The sequence below is a fragment of the Rhinolophus hipposideros genome (genome assembly GCF_964194185.1).
Source record: "Rhinolophus hipposideros genome assembly, chromosome: 5".
Classification (NCBI taxonomy): domain Eukaryota; kingdom Metazoa; phylum Chordata; class Mammalia; order Chiroptera; family Rhinolophidae; genus Rhinolophus; species Rhinolophus hipposideros.
The window spans coordinates 101,016,952-101,042,617 of record NC_138051.1 but is presented as its reverse complement, the minus strand read 5'-3'; the positions used below and the strand labels follow the sequence as shown (position 1 = coordinate 101,042,617).

Sequence of the window (25,666 nt, the reverse complement as noted above, 5' to 3'; positions counted from 1 at the left end):
TCCTACCTGCCCTTCAAAGGCCCAGAAAGCACTCCCAGCCTCCGTTAGTCCTTCCCCAATCCTCTCAACGGGAAAGAACCTTTCTGTCCATGAACACACTTCGGTGTTATTTTATTAACACCGCAGTCTTCTGCTTCAGAAATTACATATGAATGTATTAGGTTGGTGCACAAGTAACTGCGGTTTTGGCAATTATTTTTAACCTTTTAAATTGCAATTACTTGTGTACCAACCTAATAACAGCCTGTTTTCTGAGTAGTTTTAAGTTCCTTTAGAAACAGACTGAGACACTGGTCTCTGAACATGTCACGTCTGCCAGTCAGTAGCAAGTGTCACGTCACCACAATCCTTCCCTTGGCCTCTGAGCGAGCATTCTAACCACCTCCATTTTCCACAGGGGGAAACTGAGGCTCAGACAGTCAAAGGCTCTGGACAACAGCGGGTGTCTAGTGGCCACTTAGCATATACAAACTGAATTCTCCTGACTTCCAGTTCAGTGACCCAGCTCCTCCTTCAGAACAAGAATTTTGTATTCATCCTTAAGGCCTTCCGGAACCAGCCCAAAGTCTTTCATATGCTTAGGTCTCAAAAATGTTTGCTGAACTGAAGCAACCAAACCAATGAGGAGAAATGAAGCAGGTAACTGAAACCCATACAACTGGAAGGTCCACAGGAAGCCTATCCTGCTGTGTCAATAATTTCTCCCTCCTCAGAACCTGCTCACCTGATCTGCTCTATTTCAGGGTAGTTCGGCGAGAAGACTCAAGCGGACAAAGAGCCCCAATGCCACAGGGCAAACTATTTGCTTCCAGTCACCGTGTTTACCAAGGGTTTCTACGTTAGAAAAGACGCGGAGGGATTCCAGAGGTGGGCACGGAAGACAGCCTGGCTCTCAACACCCAGGACTCACTACCCGGGAGAGGAGAGAACAGCACTGTAATGACCCCCCTGCCAAGCATGATGCACAAGTGTCACAGGACTGGTGGGGGACACGGTGAGTGGAGCCTGGATTCTGACAGGAGAGGGCATTCACAAGGCCCTAGGAAGGTGGGGAGGACACCGGCCGGCATAACCGGGCACAGGGTTTTGTGGGAAGAAATCAAGAGTCTAGTTTAACCAGAGAGAAGGGCACATAGGGCTGTTCTAGAAAGGCTGAACTGGGTGGCTCCAGGAGTATCTGTGCCACGGGGTGACCCCCAATCACAGAGCTTGCTGAATGTGTTTAATTTAACCGCTGGCTGTTTGGAGAAAAGTGAATGATAAGGTCAGAGAAGCAGCTCACACGGGTATATAGAAATGGATGGTAAGGGCAAGTTGCTGAGGTGGACACAGTGAAAGTACTCGCCTGTAGACCAGTGCCAGGATGTTCAGCATGGTGGCCACGTCGGGGTGGTCGTGGCCGGAAGTCTTCTCCAGGTCCTCCAGCGCCTGCTTGCAGAGGGGCACGGCCACCTCGTAGCGGCCCTGCGAGGCATACTGGATGACCAGGTTGTGCAGAGTGCGCAGCCGCGCGGGGATCTCGTAGCCGCCCTGCTGGGCGGCGGCCGCTGCACTGCTGTGCTGCTGCTGAACTACAGAGACACGTCGCTTCAGAGGTGCCAAGAGACCACCTATACCCACCCGGTAACACAGCGGCCTCCTCTGGTTTTGGTCCAGGCCGGAGGGGCACCCATCCACAGAAACCCACCCACACTCCCCAGGCGAGCTGGGTAGGCTCGGTAACTGGCCGGGGGCACGATGATCCTGGCGGTGCAGCGACACTTCTCTCAGCACCCAGAAAACAAATTCTGCCTTTTTCAGTCTACAAATCCTCAGATGGCAGCTGGACTGTGTGTGCATGGCTGCTTCCAAGGGGCTGGTCTAACTACTACTACATCCTAATGAGGAAACGACCTGAAACTCTCTGGGCAACACAAAGCACAAGTGGGCACATGCTCCTGCGAGGCCCAGAATCACGGGGTATGCTGACATCTAACCGCTGCTCCCCACTTACTTCCTTGCCCGGGGTCGTCGTCATCATTCGGGAAAAGGTCATCCAGAGGTTCTTTGGTGGAATCAGTGTCTTTGTCGTCCTGTAAGACCAACCAGGGACAATCTTAGTCTTATGAGTACCATAAATCCTGTACTGTAAACCTTTGATATAAATTTCATGTTATTAAGTCTTAGAAAAGATGGTCCATTTTTTCAGATCAAATATAAGATTATCCACAACTTGGCTTATCCATCAATTTAGTAAAGAGTACTAAAAACCTTGCTTGACTAGAACTCAAAACACTAGTGCAGGCCAGGGCTGGCAAAACAGACCAGGACGGCATCTCTATGCTTTAGATTCTTCTTCTCCTCTAAGGAAGTTCAAACAGAACAGGAAAACCCTTCCTTGAACCAATTTTATTTGAAAACCAAGTACGTAAAAACATGAAAATGGCACATCTGTGCACGTTGCAGCCTGGATTCACGCCTCCCGTCCACCACCTCCACTCAGGCCCCAGAGCACTAGGGAAACTCCCAGCTGTACAAGGTGGGACTCATGTCTCCACAGCCCAGTGCTTAGTGCAGGGTCCAAGCAGTGACCTCGCAATGGGGAAACAGAAGACAGCTGATCAGGTGAGACACAGCACCCCTGGGGACACAGCCGCTCGCCGTGGGAGGGATCACCGGAGAAGCACACACGCCCGTCCCTTATAATGGCCTGTGTGGGCTGCAGGAGCTGGTGCACTTGAGAAGAATCATCACAGACCAACTGAGGAAGGCCTGCGAGTGCTGACTGTAGCCCTCTAAAGCGCAATGTCATGACAGACAGACTCTCACTGGAAACGTCTTCTCCCAGAGGAAAGACGACTAAACAGACATGACAGCTACATGCCTGTGACATTGAACCGCATCATGAACTGGAGTGAAAAAACACTAGGCGACGCTGCTGAGACAATTAGCAAAAGCAGGATGTGGACTGCAAAGCAGATGAAGTATTGTGCCTGTGTTCATTTCCTGAACGTGACCCTAACCCTGGGCTCCATGGGAGTGTCCTCATGCTGGTGCCCCCAGCAATAGCAGGGGCATATGGCAGGAGGCGTGAGGACCACGTTCGGAGGAACAATCACTCACGTACCCTAAAAGGGGAGGCACAGCTACTCACTGCATCGCTCCTCCACGCTAGACAGTTTTTCAAAATAAAAGTCTGCAAAGTCTAAGCTATGAAGCCAGCTCCACTGCCCAGCATCACCCAGTATGCTGGGGAACCACCGGCTGGCACCAACAGCTCCACTCATTCTTATTCCCACAGTAGCCTGTGGCAGTACGTCTTTTAAATCAACACATTTAGTTCCGCCTGACCTAGAGATACAAGGGAGAAATAGTAAGCCTAATAAAACAGGGTGCTATGTGTGCCCCCAAAATCTTCCGTTGAATTCCCTAACCCCCAGTGTGGAGGTATTTAAAGACTGGGTATTTGGAGGGAATTAGGTTTTGATGAGGTCATGAGGCGGAGGCCCTCATGGTGGGATTAGAGCCCTAATAAGAAGAGACACCAGAGTGTGTTCTCTCCCTGCCCCACGACACCATGTGAGGACCCAGCAAGAAGGTGGCCTTCTGCAAGCCAGGAAGAGTCCTCACCAGAAACCAACCGTGTGGCAACCTGATCTCAGGCTGCCAGACTCCAGCACGGAGAAGGGTCTGCTGTTTAAGCCGCGCAGTATTCGGTTTTAGTTATGGCAGCCCCGGCCGACCAAGACACGGGGTAGTGCAGGTCTTCCAGTGCAATGCTCAAGACTGTTCCAACAGTCTTAGGATGGAGACGCCATGTGGAACTCACTGGAACACAGGTTATGCAGTGGACATGCCTAGCACACACAGGCATCTAACAAACATTCGTTCCGAATACAATGTGGAACCTTAGGGAAACTGGGTAGAGGGTACATGGGAATTCTCTTTACTATCTTTTCCACTTCTCTATGAACCTAAAATGAAAAGGGCTTTTTTTAAAGTTAACTGAATCAGAAATAAATGGTGAATGAAAATAATCAAGACTGGGATAAACATCCAAAAAAGCCAAGAGAAAAAGGGAAAACCTGAGCTCCTTAGGGAACTCTCACATTCCAGGCACAAGATGAGCTGACAAGACAGGCCAAGAAGGAGGCATGAATAAAAAGCAGGAGACCCAGCCGGGGGCCTGGGTGCAGGGAAGGGTTTCAGAGACCAAGTCAAGGCCCACAGCACCATAAGCTCCAGTTAGCCCTGCGTCTGGATTACGGACGACTAGATCGGTCACTGCTGACCTGAAGGAGACTTCCAGCAGCACAATGGGCATGGAAGCCAGACTGCACTGGGTTAGGACATTCAGACCTCCACCTCTCTACCCTATACCTTATATTTACAAAGTATTTTTATATTTTCTGACCATTGTTCTAAAACACACATATGAAAAGAATACGACAGAGAGAAAACGGATGACGCCCAGGGTCTCAGTCCCAAGACTACAATCCTTGACCTTGCTAAATGCAGTCGCTAGAGGCGACAGGAAAACACTGACAGCTTTACTGAAACAACCTCCCGGCTGTCCGTGTAACTGTCGGCGCCACACTCCAACAGAGCCACTTACGGATGGAGAAATGTCATCGTCGTATTTTTTCAACTGGTTCATGAATTCCAGATGTTTCTTTTCTTCCTCCAGCTGAGCCACAGACTGCTCGCTCTTCTGTAGCTTCTGCTGCGTGTTGGCCAGTTCGTCCCGCAGCCACTGGTTCTCCTGGCACAGACGACGGACCTGCGCACGCAGCTTCTGCTTCTCCGACTCAACGGCGTTCAGGTGGTTGGACAAAGCCATCATGACCTAGACAAACAGGAGAGTTTAGCACGGCAGCATTCTGTCCGACCAATGTGCAAGTGTGCTGTGCTTGTAGCTCACACCTGCAGACACGGTCTCGAGAGCACAGAAGGCAATCTGCCTCTTATTGCTACTTCCGCCCTTCAGGCACAGGCCAGCGCGGCCATGATAAGGAGGAGTGTGTGTTGTGGGACAACACGGGTGGACCTGGAGGGCACTGTGCCGAGTGCAATAAGTCAGACTGAGGACTACAGGTGCAATGGGACCTCGCTCATGGGTGGAATCTAAAGAACAATATAAACAAATAAACAAAACAGACTCATAGACAGAGAACAAGCTGATGGTTGCTAGATGGGAGGCGGGTTAGGGGTGTGGGGGAGAAGATGAGGGGGTTAGAAAGTACAAATTAGTCACAAAATAGTCATGGCGATGTGAAATACAGTATGGGGAATATAGTCAATAATGGTATAAAAACTGTAGGGTGTCAGATGGAGACATATATAGGTGTGTGTGTGTGTGTGTGTGTGTGTGTGTGTGTGTGTGTGTGTATAAATACACATATGTATGTACGGTGTCAGAGGGGTAGTCGACTTGGGGGGATGATCACGCTGTGAGGAGTGTAAATGGCTAATCACTATGTTGTTCTGTACACTTGAAAGTAATAAAAAAATGGCGTGCTCAGAACATCTATAGAAAACATACTTGTTCTTTTCTGTTTGAGCATCTCAAATGCACTAACAATGGACACGCAGCTACTCTTCTGATAAAGCTCTATTTTCTGCACTTTGTATCTGGACAGCTCCAGCAGTTTCTCCGAGCCCCTCTCCAACATGAGGGCGTGTGCACATGCATTCATATATGTAGAGTGCAGGTCACTCTGTGAGAGTGGGTGGGAAGGGGCAGACAGACCTCCGTGGGCGTAGGTGCATATCATACATGCTGGTGGCTCCCCGGGGCTCTGCCTGTGGTGCACTGATTGGTTTCAGAGACAGACCTGCCTACAAGTTCACGGAAATGTCAGGAAGAATGGGGAGCGGGCTTCAGCCTGTTCCCTTCAGCCCGTGCACCTGCCTCTCTGTCTTTACTACCCTCCTAGGTTTAGAACCTGAAGCACCAGCAGGTGGGCGTTCTTTTTTTAACACTAACATCTGCCAAACTAAAAAGGATGCTCAGATTGGTATTGCTTTTCAACAACATAACTTGGAAAGCAATAGATTCACAATAACTACATGAAGTTTGTCCTTTAATTAGAGGCGATAACATGGGACAATGAAGAATTCTAGAACCAGGGACAGGCAGTCACTGTGGCACAGCGAGATTTCCTCCGTGAAAGCAGAAACTGGGAACTCAGCAGCTGCACTTCTGCTTTAGTCATTCACCCACAAAAAGAGAGCTAAGAAAGGAAGAAGCCAATGGGTAGTGCATTGACTGACCTACAATCTGTTGGCTAAGCCAAAAGCTACGGGGAGGGGACACCTGGGCGTTTCCAAGTGTCTCAACTCTCCATCTAGCACGACAGAAACACAGTTTGGTCAAACACTCTGGCAATCTTGTCTTGGGGTACTGCAGGGGCCACTAGCTGTCGGCCACCACCCACGCTCCCTTCCTGCTTAGGCTTAAACCTGGCATTTCAAGTGGGCAAGACGACGTGCCCACTCTCCCTCACACTGAGTGTGAGCATGGAACCAAGTTTGGGCCATGGAATCTAAGCAGTATTGTGCCCAAGCTGGAGGAAGTAAAGGGAGGAGGCACTGCCCTTCCTGCCCTTCCCATCAAGAACGGGGTCCTGTGCCACAGCTGGAGCTCTGGCTCAGTCCAGGAGAGGCTGCCTGGGAGGAGAGCAGAAGGAGGAGGGGCCTGGGCGTCCTGATGACCGCAGCTGTAGACCTGTCTACGAGGGACGGCCTGCCTTGGTGTTTGTCTTACACGCGTCTAGGACGGTTAAGCCACGGGTGTTTTTCTTGATGTGTGCAGCCCAGTGAAATCCTAAGGACACACACTTTGTAAAATTTCGACATGCCCAAATCAACCATCACTTCTATAACATACATCTAGGTTGATCTGTTATTCCATAAATAGCTTCCCTCTAGTTAAGTTGAGCTGCATATTTCAAACGAAGTCTCCATTGCCCCCTACTGCCAAGCTCATGTTCATATCTGCAACACTGACTGATACCTGTGCCTCACTCAGGCCGAGCTCCAACATTTCCAGGGACTTTCGGATCATGTTTGATTTCTCCTCCACCAGATTACTTTCATCATCTTTCTTCAAACACTTCAGCGTCTCCAGTAAACTTTGTAAAATGGAATTGTGCTCATTCTTCAGAGCTTCCAGCCCCTGAATCACTTGCTTTGTCTTAGAAATAATTTCATCCTGCGTGAGCTTCTCCAGTTTGTCTTCCTTTATGTATACCATTGTGGACATGTTGTCATACATTCTAGAACAGAGAAAGAAAAAAAAACTAGACATCCATTATGGGTTTAATTTACATTACATCTTTAATAAAGTACACATATGAATACTTTTAAATTAACGTTTTTATAGGTGAATAATAAATATGTGTATGTTTTATTACCTTGGAATACTATATTCTGTACTGTTTCTGTTTTTCCTTTGTAGACCAATTTAATTACTTTTCTGGCTTATGTCTGAATTTTTTTTTTATGGAAGAAATGACAGCAATTGAATTAATGACAAAGATTAAAAGTAGCAAAACACCCAAATGGCATTTCCAAAATACATAGCCTCAGTGAACTAAACTTTCCCTAATGTTTGCAAGCTTTTTTTTCCCTGAATGAACTAACTGCAAAAGGGACAATAAATTCTTGGTAACATATTTACCAGACAAAGCCTTGAGACGTGGTCACAGCAGGAAGGAGAAAGAAAACCAGCAAAGGAACACGGGAACAATCAGAGTGGCAGGAGGAGGACTAGATCCGTCTGAAACACGGAAGAGAGTGACATGAGCAGGATGACCCACTGGGTCAGACCAGCCGAGAGAGCACAGGAGGAAACCACAGCGTCTGGAACTGACATTTAGAATACTACAGTGAGAAAGAAAATGGAAAGGGCTGAGGGCATATAAAAAAGCACCAGCAAAAAAAAAAAAAAAAAGCACCAGCAAAATGGTCATGGCTGCTGACAATAAGCAGTAGTTCTTTTCACTATCCCTCTAGTTCTGTGTATGTTTTTCAATCCCATAATTAAATTGGGGAAAAAAGGCTACAAACTGTGACCATTAAGAAAGCCCATTCAGGGCGGCTGGATGGCTCAGCTGGCTAGAGTGTGGGCTCTGACCAACAGGGTTGCCCACATGGACCAGTGAGCTGCGCCCTCCACAACTAGATTGAAGACAACAAGCTGCCGCTGAGTTTCCGGAGGGGCAGCAGGATGGCTCAGTTGGTTAAAGCACGAGCTGTTAACAACAAAGTTGCTGGTTCAATTCCCGCATGGGATGGTGGGCTGCACCCCCTGCAACTAAAGACTGAAAACGGGCAACTAGACTTGCAGCTGAGCTGCGCCCTCCACAACTAGATTGAAGGACAATGACTTGGAGCTGATGGGCCCTGGAGAAACAATGTTTCCCAATAAAATTTATTTTAAAAAAAGAAAAGGAAGCCTGTTCAGGGGGGCGGCCAGTTAGTTCAGTTAGTTAGAGCCTGTTGCTCTTAGCAACAAGGTTGGCGGTTCGATCCCCGCATGGGCCACTGTGAGCTGCACCTTCCACAACTAGACTGAAACAACTACTTGACTTGGAGCTGATGGGCCCTGGAAAAACTTAAAATAAATAAAAGTTAATAAAAAGGGGGAAAAAAGCCCAGCCAGGAGTGATGTGGACAAAGTCAGATTATACTCATATGTCAACGTCATTGCCTTCAGAGCAGCTCCACTACCTTCCTCCTCCTGAACACAAGCTCTCCTGAAAGACGGCCCTTTCTGGCGGTGTCTTACTGAGCTGGCGGCTCTGCGCCCACTGCAACTCCAGGGAAGTATGCCCTCTCATCCTCAGACTGTCACACAGTCAACGTACGCGCACGTGTGCTGATGGGAGGACCAGTGTCCAGCTAGCGGAGCCAACACTAAGGTGCTGATCAGATCTGAGCTCGGCGTACAGTTCCTACAAGTGACGCGAAGAACCGCCAGAGCAGGGGTCCCTAGCGAAAGGGGGAAAGGAAACACGAAGGCCTCCTCTCCACCTCTGACAGTGAAGTATTGTGCATTATTTCCAAATGATGCACCTTTATTCTTTTCTTTCCCAAACTAGACAGACAGCGTGTTACTAAAATGCACTCTGAGGAGACCCTGGAATAGCCAGACTGACCGGGGCCTCCACCTCGGGGCACGTGGGCTAGTAGGAGAAAGCAAGCCAAGCCACCGCGTGTACCAAGGTCTGAAGGCACGGGGGCGGCGAGCACTTCCACTGGATGGGAGGCCGGTCTCGGCAAGTGAGCACACCTTCTCCAGGAAGAGTGCGGAGGGCACTGCCAGCATGGGAGCAACCGGGTGGAAAGTGCCCACTGCTTGTGAGCACCTGGATCAAGCTGTGGGTCGTTGAACCAGCACTGGAGACTAGACTAGAGAATTAAAGGGGAGTGAGGTCCCAGGACACCTGCGTTCCGAAGGCAAAAGCCTGGGGTGAGGGTGAACAGGGCAGGGCAGTGGTGAGAAAAGGGAAGAGGCTTCAGTGCCAGGCCCCGGAACAAGGCATCAGAGACGCACTGCTCTGACCTCCGCCCTCTGCTAGCGTAAGGCGCGTGGCCTCGCCTGAGAAAGCCTAACCCTTCCAGCAACGTCTTAGAGTCTTTTCCAACATCAACCCAGGGGGTGGAAAGGGAAGTCTCTAGACCTAGTAAGACATGACAACAACCTCATTCCTCAAACCACCCCTGGAAAATAAAAGCTTCTGGGGTATGAACACAAAAAGTTCGTCTAAGAGTCAATCCTGTCCAGTTACAACGACAGTCAGGATCACACCCTCTACGTGTTGAGTGATGGCTGAAAAGAAGGGAAGAGAGGGCAGCTCTGTTCATGTAAAAGAGATAAAAGGGGAGAGCGGCAGAGGGTTTTAATGGCAGAAAAATCATGAAAGATAGGACTTATACGCAGGGGGAAAAAAGCAAAATGAAAAGACAATCACTTTTCAGGGGATGCCTCAATTAGCTATAATAAATACACTTAAAGGACCCCAGTTCTAATTCCTTCAGGAATATGTAACGGAACTGGTGACAGCAGCACCTCAGGCTCACACTCGTACAAAGGCTTTAACCAGAAACAAAGTAGCAAATATCACCTATGCGCACACAAAAATACAAGAGCCGCTTAAGGCAGGGGTTTTTTTTAACTTACACTTAAAAGAAAATTAATGAGAGTCCTAAAGCTGGGGGGATGGGGGGCTCTCTTGACAGGTGAGATGGCAGGTGCGGTGCAAGCATGGACTCTGAATCCAGAGACCAGGGCAGAGCCTGCGGCGGGTGGGGTAAGACCCCAAACCTCCTGGGGTCTCACTGGGTAGCAGACCTCCCTCCTGGCTGTTACGAGCATGGGAGAGTGTTCTTTGTGACAGGAGTGAGATTTACTTACTCTAACACACCAGTGATTGAAAGAGAAATCTCCAAAGTTACAACAATTAACTGCTGCTGGGGAAGATGGAAACTGACAAACTTGGGAGTGGACAATTCTGAACATTAGGCCGATGCTTTAAACTGAGCAGGTCGGCTGCTATGTCCTCTGAAACATGGCAGAGAGCTTCGAGAAGCGCTGAGCTGGGCAACACAGAGAGAGGCTAGACCTGGCCTGGAACTGGCAGGCAGGCCTTCGCCTCCCAAAGGGAAGGTGAGACACCCCTCCCCAGCCCAAAGGCAGCAACATCCACTCACTGAGTCAGCATTTATGGAGCCCCCACTCTATGCCAGACACTGTCCTAGGCACAGGAGTTGGGCTTAACAACCACAGAAAAAAGATTTTAAGAAAATAAAAATATTGTGGTATCTTACATACTCCCGGGAAGAGGGAAGGTCATGTAGAAAAAAACAAAACAATTAGGCTGGCTTCAAGCTTCTCAAGAGCAACACTGGAAGCAAAAGGCAATTAAACCAACACCTTCAAAACTCTGAATGAAAAGTGTTTCCAATTTAGAATTCTAGACAGCCAAACTCTCAATCAATAGTGAGAACAGAAAAATGACATTTTCAGTCACACAAGATCTCAAAAAATTTTACCTTCCGTGCACCCTTTCTAGTGCTACTGGAAGAAGTGTTCAACCAAAATAAAGGGAGGAGTCTAGAAAGAGAAAAACTTGGGCCGGCCCGGTGGCTCAGGTGGTTGGAGGGCGTGCTCCTACCTCCGAAGGCTGCCGGTCCCATTCCCACGTGGACCAGTGGGCTGCGCCCTCTACAGCTAAGACTGTGAACAACGGCTCTCCCTGGAGCTGGGCTGCGGGGAGCAGCCAGAGGTTGGCGTGAGCTGCCGTGGGCTGCTGTGGGCCACCATGAGCGGCCGGTGACCAGCGTGAGTGGCCGGCAGCCAGTGTGAGCGGCCTACCGACGAGCAACTGCCTGAACTGGGGGGAGCGCAAGGCTCGTAACACGAGCATGGGCCAGGGAGCTGTGTCCTACACAACCAGACTGAGAAACAATGGCTTGAACTGGAGTGAGACGGAGGGAGGCAGAAGAAGCTGGGGGGTGAGGGGAGGCATCAATGGTAAGGTGCCATCCACCCAAAATTAAAATACAAATCCCACACGGAGGGGTGCGCCTGCACAGTGGTAGGAGAAGCAAGGAAGAGGTCGGTCCATACTCTCCGGTGGGGAGTCAGTAACTGGCAACATTAGCATGTTACTTATAAATGGTGGTAATTACCGAAAAACCTAATTCCACTGAAAAGAACTGAAAACAGTTACTTCTGAGATGAGGGGAAACGGAAGCAAGTGAGTGGCAAAAACCCAATCTTACGAAACTAAGAAACTGACACTTCAAAAACGTGTGTGCACTGTTCTCACGACATCATGGCAAGCGTTTGTGTCCTCAACCTGACTTTCGACTGACGGTCTTGATCACCTGGCCAAGGCAGTGTGTGCAGGTGTCCCCGGTGTAAGATGACGTCCACTCCCCACACCATCCCTTCCCACACTCCACCATCAGGAAGCGACAGCCACACTCAGCAGGGCAGGTGGGGAGGAGAGAGACTCATGAAAAGGGAGTGTGAGCAAGCTCTCTAGAATTCTTCCTTCTGGGAGAACTGTCTCTTCTCTGCCTCTTCCCTCATTTATTTATTTAATCATTTATATCAATGTGGACTGTGGGTATTTGCATTCTACTTTAGGTTATACCTAAATAATACTAATTACTAAAAACACCATGTAATTTACTTCGTCACTCCAATTGTTCCAGTTGGCTCCTGTGCCACGCTCCCATGCCTTTATTTCTGGGCCGCTTCCTTACTTTCTGGCACCAGGGATGCTCCAGTCTCATCCTGTGTCCTCGCTGCACAGCCCTAGAATCAGCCATTAATCCCAGGAGCCCTGGTCTGTTTGATGGCAGAATGGTTTTAGAAACCAAAATTGGGCCCAGTCGTCTTCCTTCTGAAACCCATAACCCCAGTCTAACCTGGAGAAAAACGTCAGACACACCCAAACTGAAAGTTTTTCCACAAAATACTGACCAGTACTTCTTAAAAGTCTCAAGATCACCAAAACCCAGAAAAGTCTAAGAAACTGTCACAGAGCAGGAAAAGTGATGGCTAAATGCAATGTGACAGGGGTCCTTCAAGGGGTCCTGGGACTGAGCAAGGATTTTAGGGAAAAACCTAGTGAGTTCCAAATAAAATGAGGAGTCTGGTTAATAATTACGTCCTCAGTGGTCACAAACGTGTGAGACGCTAACATCTGGGAAAGCTGAGAGCAGCTATGCACGACCTCTACTATTTTCACAACTTTTCTGTAAATCTAAACTATCCAAAAAAAAGGCATTATTTTTAACCTACACATAGAGTACAAAAGTACATATATAATTTTGATAAAAACAAAACCAAAAAAGCATACATGTAACACGTATATTAAGAATTCAGATCTGTCCAGCCTTTTCATTTCTGGAGCATTTTTGTATGCATGTCGTTTTATAAGAACAAAACAGAGTCTGTAAGTAAGTAGTTTAGTCAACCCTCACTGTAATTCCCACTCACAGCAGAGGAGGCTGACAGTTGAAGGGACCTGGGCTCGCACTGCCCAGAACAGGAAGAGACCACACCTGCCCTGGCGCACCTGTGAGTCTCCAGCCACAGAACTGTGTGCACACGCGCTGTGCTTCTGAGAGTTCACCAAGAAGTAAACCAAGTAACACCTAACGGGGCTGTCTGGCGTGGCAGGCAAAGAACTTCTTAAACCCTCAAATACAGAAAGGATTTGACCCTTTTGCCACAATAAAAATAGACCAACCTAACACTGAGACCAGAATAGAAATGCTGAATACACTGAATATTTTATAAGACACAAAAATTAACCCAGAACTGGCTGGATTCTAAAGACACTCATCAAGACTGCCCGAGGTCACACAGGCTGAATTCTGTCACGCCACGGCATCTCGTTCCCCACATCCACCACCCATCGTACCATGCACTCCGAGGACCACAGACGAGACCTCACACACACACATTCTACTAACTAGCAGGCAATACAATTGTCAGTAGTCTGCCCAATTTTACCACAACCTTCCCCCCCTCAAAAATTAACAAAGAGCCAAGGCCAGAAGGAAAAAGCATCATCTTGCTCACTTGGCCTCCCCTGGCTTTGTCATAGGAAATTCTGGCAGCAGGGAGGGAAAAGTGAATGGTGGGAAAGAAAGTTAAAAAAAAAAAAAAAAAGCACTCAAAGTAATGTGTGGAATTAGATTAGTGGTGGTGGTTGCCCAACATAGAGAATAACTTTTTAAAAATCACCGAACTGTACACTTTCAAATGTTAAGTTTTATGTTATATGATGTGTATCTCGATTTTAAAAAAAAAAAAAAGAATGTGGTATTAAAAGCAACAGGTCTGGCTGCAGCACAGAGGGAAGACAGCCAAGAAAGCAATGGGTTATTCAGACAGTTCTTGGCTGGAAAATGATGTTCCTATAGACACAGCAAAGGAAGCACAGAAAAGGAAAAGGAAGGTGGAGGGAGGAAGACAGAGGGCTTTACCTGGCAAGGAGTGGTAGCAAAATGCGACACTTGAGATGTTTTTCTAAGAGAGATCTGAGAAGAACCAGTGGGAAACTCTGGCAGCCAGCTAGACCCAAGCCATCTCTACATATGATTGTAAGCCACGCACACTGGGCATAGAGGGGGCCTGACGGCGAGGGAGGGGTGTGGAGAAGCAGAGAGCCTCCAATGAGTCTGTGGAAAACAAGCCAAGTTTATTCAGGGAAATAAATATTCAGTCTATGGTCTGAAGGAAACCTGATGCCCAGCGGGTGGTCTCGGGAGGAAGGGGGACTTTGGGAGGCGCTCAGGTCACGAGTGGAGCCCTCAGAAATGGGAGTAGTGCTCTTTTAATAGAGACCCCAAAGACTTCCCTCACCCCTTGGGCCATGTGAGGACACAGCGAGAAGACAGCTGCCTGGGAAACCAAAAGCAGGCCCTCACCAGACAATGAATCAGCCAGCTGACCATGATGTTGGCCTTCCCGCCTCCAGAGCTGTGAGAATCCATTTGTTTTATAAACCACCCAGCTTCTAGTATTTTGTTATAGCAACCCAAGTGGACTAAGACATTCAGTATCTGGGAACTCAAGATTAATTGCAGGGTGTGTTGTGGATTAACTGATACAACTGTCAGAACTTTAAAGATTAAACGAATGACCCATCAATTCCTCTCCTGGCCATATAACCAGGAACAATGAAAGCATGTTTACTTAACAACTTGCAAACAAATGCTCCAAAAAATAAAATACTGGACAAATGTAAAAACTTGTACACCAACATTTTGGCATTACACCTAACAGCCAAAATGTGGCAACCACCCAAATGTCCATCAATTGACGATTGGATAAACGGAAGAGAGTATAGCAACACAAAGGAATGTTACTTGGATACAAAAGGAACAAAATACTGATACATGCTACAACATGGACAATTTGCTACCTAAAGGAAGCCAGACAAAAAAAGGCCACACAGTGCGTAATTCCACTTATATGAAATGTCCACAGAAACAGAGCAGATTAGTGGTTGCCATGGACTGGAGGGCGAGGGGTGGGAAGTGACTGCCAATGGAACAGGATTTTGGAGGATAAAAACGTTCTCACACTAGACAGCTGTACAACCCTTTGAATTTCTTCATATGTGAATCATATCTCATTAAATATATCCAGATTTTTTTAATTAAATGATATAAATCAAAGAAAACAAAATACAAAACCCCACTTTGGGACCTAATCTATTTCAAGCTTTGTCAAGAAGTCACAGAAAGCTTCATTTCTCAGTCTTATCCTATGCTCTCCTTTTATTAAATAAAAACCTCAAGCCCCCTTCAATGCACTTAGAAATTTCCAAATATATAATATATGATTGATTGTGACTAGAAAGCAGTAAAAGTAAAAATATATTTTTTGCTTCTGAAATTTCAGAACAAAAATTATATAGTGAAGAGTCAAAGGGGAATACAACTTGCTTGAAGAGAAGTGAAAACAAAACAGTAATTCTTGAATTTTCAGATGTCTTGGTTTTGTTCTGGTGGCGCAGAAGAGGGTAGGCAGTGGGGAGACGGGGTGTCACTCTTCCCAGCTTACATAACAGAATTAAGCTTCATATTTAAACAAAATCCAAAAAGGTCTCCTGGAGGGTCTCAATCTTTTTCAAACCATGACATCTTTGGACAAAAACATAAACACCATGTCCCTTTGTAGTCTGTATTACAATAGTGACTTATTTTATTTTCTTAACATAACACCACCTTATAATACTAAACGTATTTTATACAGCTACGCATTGCCTAGCCTTTCCCTAAGAATCACTCTGTTCTACTCATGGGAGGCCCCATCAGGTACCTCCCTCTGGGCTGTGAACTGACAGCTGAGACAACCAGAGCTCGCCAAAAAAGAGCCCTTAGAGAATGGAATTGTTACTGACTCATCATTTTCTACCTTTGTAACTCTACTGATGTAATCTTCCTCTAGTCTAATCTAATCTAATCTTTTCATCTCCTCTTCTAAACTTGAATCACAAGAATGAACTAGAACGAATGAATAGTGCTGGCCTAAAAATCACAAAATCTATAAAGTATGTTAAAATCAAAGACTCCATGATTACAGCCTCTCTATTTCAAACCCTCCGTTTGCAGCCTAAAACCTCCCGAGCGATTCTACTGGAGGTGGTGCCCTTACAGAGTTAGAGAAATGAAGGCAGTCAGGACCCTGGGTCCTTCCCCCTACGCCCCCAGCCCTGCTCAGGTGGTCGAGTGGCGTCTGTCCAGTAGGTCATCTGGGTGGGTCTACAGTAACTAACCACACCACCTGCTGTGAGGTGTGCACTGTGCCTGCCAACGACCCAGGATACACGTGAGGGAAGGTTTATAAGGAGGCTGGCCCCCCACAGCTGCACAGGGCTCCCCCGGGGCCAGGCACAGCACTGAGTCATTTGTTTGCCATGAGACCAGCAGCCCATTTCTTCAGAAGCAGATTTTAAGCAGGAGACACTCTAGGGACAGAAGAGCAGTACTTGGAACCATAGGAGAACATGATTTTTCCCAAAACAAGGAGGAACACGCGGTGTCGTGTCTCTATCAGAAGTCTTGGGTTGGGCGAGCAGAAAGGGAACACAGCTTCGTCAGACGGTGACTAAGAGAACACATACAGGGTAACATGGGAATCCGATGCGAGAGAATATAAATACAGAGTATTCGTTCTGGGGTAGAAAGAGCATTTTTATTTCCAAATGAAAAATGTCAGCAGATTAACATAATACCGTAAGACTAAGTTCATGTGTTTAAGTGCTAATCAGTGGCACTTATATATGGAATACTATTCTTCCCTAACTAAAGAAAGGCAATTAAAGAAAGCATTTTTAAAACTCAGTTCTCTCAAAAGAGGAAATGGGGGCCAGCCCGGTGGCTCAGGTGGTTGGAGCGCCGTGCCCCTAACACTGAGGTCTTCAGCTCGATTCCCACATGGGCCGTGGGCTGCGCCCTCTACAGCTAAGACTGTGAACGGCTCTCCCTGGAGCTGGGCTGCCGTGAGCAGCTGGAGGTTGGCGTGAGCTGCTGTGAGCCGCCAACCAACAACCGGTAACCAACGGCCTGAGCCGGGGGGAGCACAAGGCTCATAACACCAGCACGGGCCACGGAGCTGTGTCCTACACAACTAGACTGAGAAACAACGGCTTGAATGGGGGTGAGGGAAGAGGAAATGGGAAAAGGGGCAACTTTCAGTATACCTGTCTGTATCATGAGTTTTTCCAAAAGGACATAGTTATTTTATTTTCAATCCATACATTTTTAATGATTTAAAAACAAACAAGAGACGACAACAGAAAGCAGTAACCATAAAAGAAAAAAGGCTTATCAACTGGACTTCATCAAAATTTAAAATTATTGAGTGGGGTTAGAAGAGGGTAAAGGGGGTCCAATATATGGTGACAAAAGGAGCCTTGACACACAATGCAATGTACAGATGTTGTATTATAGAATTGTATACTTGAAACATATAATCTTATTAACCAATGTCTCCCCATTGAATAAAATTTTAAAAATTAAAAACAAGAAAAAAAAGATGGCACAAGCTTTGATTAAGTGAAGAAAGTCTCTCATTTCCTAGAAAACCCCACTAAATTTGTAATTTGTTACTCTGTACTTATACTCTCTTGCATCGGATTCCCATAGTACCCGGTGTGTCCTCTTAGTCACCGTCTGACAAAGCTATTTTCCCTTTCTGCCAGGAGGAGGGAACAGGAGACCCGCGAGCACTCGCTCACCGTTGTGGGTCTGTGAAATGTACCACGACTTCAGAAAAGTGGCACGTTCTGAAGGAGTTAATCACACAGCTACCCTACGAGCGATTCTACTCCTAAGTATCCATGAGCAAAAGAAACGAAAATGTATGTCCACAGTCTTGTACAAGGATGAGTGCCCCCAGCTGTGCATCTAGAGAGGAACGACTAAACTGGAATGGCCGCACAACAGGACCCTACTCAGGAATCAAGGAACAAACCGCTGACACCTGTGACAACACGGGTGACTCTTAGAAATGTTATGCAGAGTGAAAGAAGCTGAGGCAAAAAATATATATTCTGTCACCTCCTTCATATGAAATTCTAGAATCAGTAGAACTACCCTATGGGTATAGAAATCAGAGCAGTGTTGCTTCAGGGGGGAATGACTTGTGATGGCAAAGGGTGTGAGGGAACTTTCTAGGCTCTATTTTGATACACGTTCATCAACACTGAATGGACAGTACATTTAAAATCTTCGTATTTCACTATGTAAATTATATCTCAATGTTCTTAAAGGAGAATTTCCTAACATTTAACGCTGTATGTATTCAGAAATTGTTACTCCAATGATAACTGAAAGATGGTTATGAATGGTTTTGTTTGGAGAACACAGTAAGATTAAGACGACCCACCAAGATTCCTGGTGTACCCACACCTTCTCCCAGTTACTCAATCAAGCACTAATCTGGGTAGTAAAGGGATTTTGTAGATGTAATAAAGGTTCCAAATCAGCTAAACTTAAAATAGGGATATTATTCCGGTGGGCCTGACCTAATCACATGAACCCTGTAAATCTGGGTCTAGAGGTCAGAGACTCAGGGTGTAAGATGAACTCAGGCTGCGGGAGGTTCTCCATATCTGGCTTTGAAGATGGAGGAGACCACATGGCAAGGAATACAGGCCACCCTTAGGGACTAAGAGAGCCCCCGCCTGACAGCTAGCCAGAAAGGAAACCAGGACAGCAGGCCTATGGCCACAAGAACTGCACTCTGCCACCTGAATTCTGCTCACAGCCACACGCACTCACAGACATACACACTCACAGCCACATTCACAGCCACACACACAGCCACACACACAGACATACACACTCACAGCTACACCAGCCCTGAATTCATGAGGATCCAGAGAAGCTGTGCCCAGACCCCCACCCAGACACTGTGAGATAATTATTGTTTTAAACCACTAAATTTGTAATTTGTTACACAGTAAATAGAAAACTAATATAAATATTACACTAAGACAGCTTTAGAATGATATTTTAGTTAAAAATAATAGATTATAGATGAACCTTGAGGACACTATGCTGATGAAATTGGCGAGTCACAAAAAGACACGTGTGAACCCACTTACACGAAGTATCTAAAGTGGTCAAATTCACAGAGACAGAGGGCAGAAAGGTGGTTACCAAGGGCTGGGGAAGGGGGACTTGTTATTTATCGGGTATTAAGTTGGGGTTTTGTAAGACGAAAAAGTTTCAGAGCTCTGTTGCACAAGAATGTGAATATACTTCATACTACTCATCTGTACAGTTAAAAATGGTTAGGATAGTAAATTTTGGGTTTTACCACAATTTAAAAAGAACAGAAATTATTTAAACATATTTTTTCCCGTTTGGTCAATAAAGAAATCCTCTTGAGGGCCGGCCCAGTGGCTCAGGCAGTTAGAGCTCCGTGCTCCTAACTCCGAAGGCTGCCGGTTCGATTCCCACATGGGCCAGTGGGCTCTCAACCACAAGGTTGCCAGTTCGATTCCTCGACTCCTCATAAGGGATGGTGGGCAGCACCTCCTGCAACTAAAATTGAACACAGCACCTTGAGCTGAGCTACCACTGAGCTCCCGGATGGCTCAGTTGGTTGGAGCGTGTCCTCTCAACCACAAAATTGCAGGTTTGACTCCCGCAAGGGATGGTGGGCAGCGCCCCCTTAAACTAGCAACGCCAACTGGACCTGGAGCTGAGCTGCGCCCTCCACAACTAAGACTGAAAGGACAACAACTTGATTTGGAAAAAAGTCCTGGAAGTACACACTGTTCCCCAATAAAGTCCTGTTCCCCTTCCCCAATAAAATCTTTAAGTAAGTAAGTAAATAAATAAATAAAAGAAATAAAAGAAGTCCTCTTGAAACAGTGGGTTTAAGATAAACCCACCGCCTGTCTGCACCGTATAAAGAGTGGACACTGATGCCCGCCTATCCCAGGCAAGCTCTGTGAAGACCAAGCACCACGACATCACGTGGCCAAGACACGGCACAGGAAACGTGACCCCAAGAAGTCAACACACGGCGGCCACGCCGTACCACCTGAGCTTCTGAAACGAACTGGGGCGAGGGTTTCCAGGTGAAGGCAACTGGGGGGCTGGGCCCAGCTAGCTTATCGCGATCCATGACAGCAAGGTGGCCCAAAGCTTGAACTGCACAAGCCAAAGGACCTGCGCCAGAAGCCGGACCTCACTGCCGTCCACCTCTGTCTAACCAGCCACTTCCCGCACAGTAGAATGGAGGTGACCGCAGCACCAGTTTTGTCTGGGATGGCGCTAACTTCACTCTTATCAGTTTTATTAGGTAGGACAGCAAACTTCAGAGGTTGGGACATACGTTTCCACATTACATCACCTAAGTCAGGGAACTATCCAAGCATAAAACTGAAGTAACTAGGGTATTTTAGAACCGAGGAGGAGGGCCGGTTACTCAGTGGGTTAGAGCATGGTGCTAATAACACCGAGGTTACTGGTTCGATCCCCTCATGGGCCACTGTGAGCTGCGCCCTCCTTTAAAAAAAGTAAATAAATAAGAAAAGCAAAGCCAAGAAAGGAGTACTGTGGGCTGAGCGCCAGCAGCCAGCACTGCTTATACTCCACAATTCTGCCTCAGAAGCCAGGAAGTAACTTCCACCTTACATATGCATATCACTCAGCTTAAAATGCTGGTCCTGTTGATGCTCACTCTATTTCAGCACAGATAACATACCAAGTATGTTCAAAAGCACAGATCCAAATTGCTTTCATCTGCCTGCAAAAATTAGTTAAAAATCAAATCCTAACCCTAATTTTTGATCTAACAGTTTCGGAACCAGGAGGCTACAGGGCAGAGTGACACAGGACGCACTGGAGAAAGAATGCAGGTCGTCTCTGAATCAGCCCTTCCTTCCTTAATAAGTAATGGTCTCAAGAAAAACGTAGGGCGTGAATAACCTCCTGGAAGCCAAATCCAATACATTCTTCTCTCCAACTCTTCCTTAACTTCTTACCCACTTTGATACTGACCTACTCCTCTTCCCTCATTTCCCAGGGCTCATTCGTTGTCTCTACCAGTCAGAAGCCCTTTAGGAGAGGGTGACAGACCATGGGACTGGCCAGCGACTGACAGTATGCTGAGGTCTCTCAAATCTTTGTCTGCAAGCCTAAGTCTTGGTCTTGAGTGCCTGATCTGACTCTCCAGCTGCCCACCTGCATGTTTTGGATAGATTTGACCAACCCAAAACCAAGCTTGAGTGTCCTCCCCCTTCTCCCATGCTCCCCATACTGGTGGGTGTCACCAGCCAGTGAGTCACCCATATTAGAGACGAGAAAGTCACTCCAGATGCATTCCTTCAATACACATTTATTAAGTGCTTTCATGCCAAGCACTGACAATGAATACCATCGGTAAACACCCCACCCTCGTGGAGATTATGGAGGTTAAGTGGAGGAGACAGACAATAAACTAAATAAGAAAACAACAAAAGAAAATTATGTATGTAATAGGTCGTGAGGAGGGCTAAGGACCAGGTGGGGAAGCCTGGACACACCGCTAACCCGAGGAGCAGACGGGATGAGCAGGGAGATGAGGGAGAGATGGGTGGGGGTGCTTCTAGGACACTGGCAAAATCTCAGCAGGGTGGCATGAGCCCACTCGGGCTTAGCAGTTTGCTGTGGCTGCCAACGCTGCCCATCACTCCCTCCCCCTGCAGCCCCGCCCTTCCCATCTACCCAGTCCCAAATCAAGGGCACTAATCCATGCGTTCTGCTCCTATTGTCACTACCCTAACGCAGAAGCTCTCTGTCCTCACTTGGGGTTAATGGTTTCTTTTTTTTTAATTAATTAATTAAATTTATTGGGGTGACAATTGTTAGTAAATTTACATAGATTTCAGGCGTACAATTCTGTATTATATCATCTATAAATTCCATTGTGTGTTCACCACCCAGAGTCAGTTCTTCCTCCATCACCATATATTGGGTTAATGGTTTCCTAGCTAGTCTCATCTCAGTTCAAAGCACCTGCCGCACCACCCAGGGCACTCCTGACTAGAATCCCCCATCCTCCCTCCTCCATGCAGGATGGAGGGACCCCCTAGGCAAACTCTCACAGCCTTTTCCGATCTCCTCTTCCCACTCCCCCCCCCCCCCAGCAGGCCCCTCCACGCAGCACCACCTCAGGGCTTCCTGCGGAGCCACTACTTCCAACCCCACCTGTCATTTGGCCAATTTGTACTTTTCTTCCCATCTCACATTCAGAATCTGTCCTCAGGGCATCAGTTAACCTAACCCGCGGCATTCCTGCATTTCCGGTCTCCCTCCAGACTGTGAGCTCCTAAAGGATGGCAAGCGACTGTCTTTTATCGCCTGTCTTTTATCTCCGTATCAGCAGCTACTAATTAGCACATCACCTGCCGTTTGGTTGAGTCTCCACAGACCAAGTTTCAGACCATGTTTTCACAATCTTAATATGCTAACCATCTGACATTTAAAACTTTCCTGTACTTTCATTTACGATGCTACTAACACTTCTTTATTACATAAAGCTCTGGCTTCCCATATTCCGCGTGTTTTCCGATTATACAAATCCTACATTTTATTCAACCTTTTACTTTTCTATTTCTGGTATTCTTTGTACGCAATTGTTTTGAGATAGTTTACAGCCCCGCATGAAAAGCTACATATTGACTTACGTATTCTTAACATATGAAACACACTTAGAACGTATAATTTTTAAGTAACCGTGGGCAAGGTTTTAGGTGCTGTGAAATAGTGAAGCTACTCTGTGCCCCTCCCCACCCCCCAGCGGCATTTCCCGGCCCCGCCTGGCTGGAGCTATCCCTGTCCGGACTCCCTGCTCGTCCTTCTGCCTCTACCAGGCCCGCGCGCTCTGGGGAGACACCGCCAGGCGAGGCGAGGTCACAGCCTGGGTCTCCCCCGGCCTGGGGAGCACACAGCCAGGGCGCCGGCCGCCGCAACGTGAGGCCGCACTTAGACCCCCGCAGGAACTGGCTCTTCAGGGCACCTGCCGTCCCTCAGGCACGAGGTCCCCCCAATCTGAAATTTGTAACGCTTCCTATCGTTGTATTCTTAGGTGCTTGGGACACAGAACGAAGAATCCATTTTCCCACAACGCCTTGTCGCCAGTCCCTGAAACAGGTAAATCCAGAACTGTAACAAGACTATGAGATTTGGGGACGTCATTCCAATTTCCTGACGGCTTTCTCACTGACCTGTTACAATGCATTTTGAGGCCCCGATTCCGATCGACGGTTAGTCGTTCAGGAAAATGAGTATGATCAACGGCGAAACCAAACAGCCTTGGATCGGGGCAGAGTCAAAGAACCAACTGCCCTTTTACATAACGTTTTAAATGCTTTATCTCGAATTTTCTGTTGGTCACACACTTTAAAAAAATCACTTTTGCCAGCACTCCTTATCCGACGCTTACTGTGCAGTCTTAACGTGCTCAATAACAAAGCAGCAATAAGCAACAATACAAAATTTCTAACAAAACTACCTGGATCTACACAGTGTAAGTTACAAAGCCATGCAACCCACCAGGCGTTGATTTTACTTTTGTGGTGCTTTACGTTACTGTTTTAAGGAGAGAGCTGCAGCAAACCTGACCGCCGACCGGCCGTCCCGCGGCCGCCACCGCAAGCTCCGCAGGCCCCGCCGACGAGCCCCTCCGCGTCGGGCTGGGCGCGAGCGCACGCGGCGCCGCAGGGCGGCAGCGGCCTCTCCGGGGAACCCGCACGCCTCCCACCCGCGAGCGCGACCGGCGCGTCGGCCCAGGGCGGCGCCGCGGGCGAGGGCGGCGGCCGGAAGGAAGAGGCAGGACTCGGACAAAGCCAGGCCCGCGGCGCCCCCCCGGCGGCCCCGCCGCGCCGCGTTCCCGGGGGCGCCCACAGCCCCCGCGCGGCCGCCACGCCCGCCACGCCCGCAGCGGGGCCGAGCCCGACGCCGGGGCGGGGATGCGGGACCTCCGAGGCCCGGGCCGCGCGGACACGGCGGAGGCCCGAGCCCGCCGCACTCACCGTGCTGCTCCCGCGGGCCGCGCGCTCGCGCTGTCAGCACCGGAGGCCGCGGGCGCGGACGGGGGAGCGCGGGCTCCGCCGCCTCGGCCGCCTCGGGCGCGGTCACGAGCGAGGGGCGCCGGCGCGGCCGCCCCGCAGCATCCTCGGCCGCCCGCGCGCGCTGTCCCCTCGGCTCCCTCGCGCAGCAGCCGTCCCGCGCGCCGCCGGCTCCGGCCCCGCCGCCGAAAATGGCGCCTCGGCGTCCCTCCCCCAGCTCGCGCCCCGCCCCACAATGCCGCGCGCCGCCGTGACGTCACCCGCCGCCGCGGGGTGGGCGGGGCGGGCGAGGCCCGGTGGGCGGCGGCCTCCCCTCGCGGGGGCTGCGGCGGGCGTGTTGGCCGGCCTGCCGCTCTCAGGGGTCAGGAGTAGCGGGCTGTGTGTGCCGAGCCCGACCTCACGCGTCCTGTGCCCCTTGCAGCCTTTCCGGCGCCGGGAGGGCTTGCTGCCGCCCCTTAAGGAGGGATCCTGGGGGGCGAGGCAAAGCCCGGCGGCCGTCCTCCCTCCCGCACGAGCCTGGCCCCCGGAATCGGGGCTCTGGGACTTCCCAGGCCCTCCCCTCAGCACCGGGACGTGAACTGCAGCTCAGGCGGGCAGCAGGGGAAGGGGCGGCCGCGTGACCGCCGGTGCCTGGCCCGAGCGGAGATGCCACCCACCGCCGTCCCAGCCGGGCAGCCGTCGCCAGTGCACGCCCCTGGCGGTGCTGCCACGACCTCCTGGCCGGCCTGAAGGGCAGGCTCCCGGGCCTCGTCGGGCGGCCGGCCGCGCTGCAGGCCTGACTCAGCAGCCGGCCAGGAGGGCGCAGCTTGCTTGGGCTGCCCCAGCTGGGGAGGAGCGAACCCCCGCTCCAGGTGCCTGCCGAGGGCTGGAGTGCAGGGCCCCGCGCATTGTTACCCAGAGGGGTTCCCGAGCCACTCGCCCACCCCGCCTTCCTTTGGAACGACTGTCCTCTTCAGATGTTATCACCCGCACCAGCAGCGGGTTTAAGCCTGCCACTACGCAGTGACCGGGAAGTAAGCGCTGCTGGATTTGCACCGGGAGGTCCAATTACTTTGCTTTCATTTAAAAATGCAAAGGTCTGCGAAAAAGGGGAGCTCTGCGGTGACACAGCGTTTCTGGGCCCAGGGAGAGGCAGTGAATCAGAGTCAGCCTCTCCACACTCCCTTAGTGATTCCGCCACACCCCAGTTTGGACGTCACCTGCTCCCCACAACCACCTGGGGGCTGGGCACAGCAGCTGTCACCAAGTGCTCTGGGGAAGAGAGGAGCAGGCTGCGCGAGGCTCCTTTCTGCCTCTGTGACTCTGGGCTCAGCAACTGTCCCCAAGCTATTAAGTTGGTGCAAAAGTAATTGCGGTTTTTGCAATTCTTTTTTTTTTAACCTTTTTAACCACAGTTGTACTTTTATACCAATGGGTGGCCAACAGTCTACCTCGCTAATATTGCTTTAGCCCACGCCGTCTGTCCCCATCACTGCCACTCTATTTAGGCTTTATCTGGCTCTCTTATCCTCTCAACAAGTATTTATTTGTTGAGCTGCAGTGGTCCCCACGCTAAGAGCCAAGATTCATTGGTAAATGAA

General features: G+C 49.0%; 1 protein-coding gene across 31 annotated transcripts in view; it reads right to left on the bottom strand.

Moving 5' to 3' along the window:
- KLC1 (kinesin light chain 1) overlaps positions 1–24,297 on the bottom strand; it is a 54,846-nt gene extending 30,549 nt beyond the window's left edge. For 21 of the 31 annotated variants that reach the window (XR_013993469.1, XR_013993470.1, XR_013993471.1 and 18 more), the window contains exons 1-6: positions 24,051–24,249; positions 7,661–7,759; positions 6,995–7,256; positions 4,595–4,825; positions 1,994–2,072; positions 1,346–1,571 (exon numbers count right to left, since the gene is read on the bottom strand). Coding sequence is in view for 28 of the 31 variants with exons in the window: in XM_081050393.1 (XP_080906519.1) it covers positions 1,346–1,571; positions 1,994–2,072; positions 4,595–4,825; positions 6,995–7,255 (797 nt within the window). In the remaining 3 variants the exon portion in view is untranslated. Of the gene's footprint in view, positions 1–1,345; positions 1,572–1,993; positions 2,073–4,594; positions 4,826–6,994; positions 7,257–7,660; positions 7,760–23,635; positions 23,815–24,050 lie in introns of those variants that run through there. The other 10 variants (XM_081050374.1, XM_081050370.1, XM_081050388.1 and 7 more) reach the window with 6 other exon arrangements.
- Between the last annotated feature and the right edge of the window lie 1,369 nt (positions 24,298–25,666).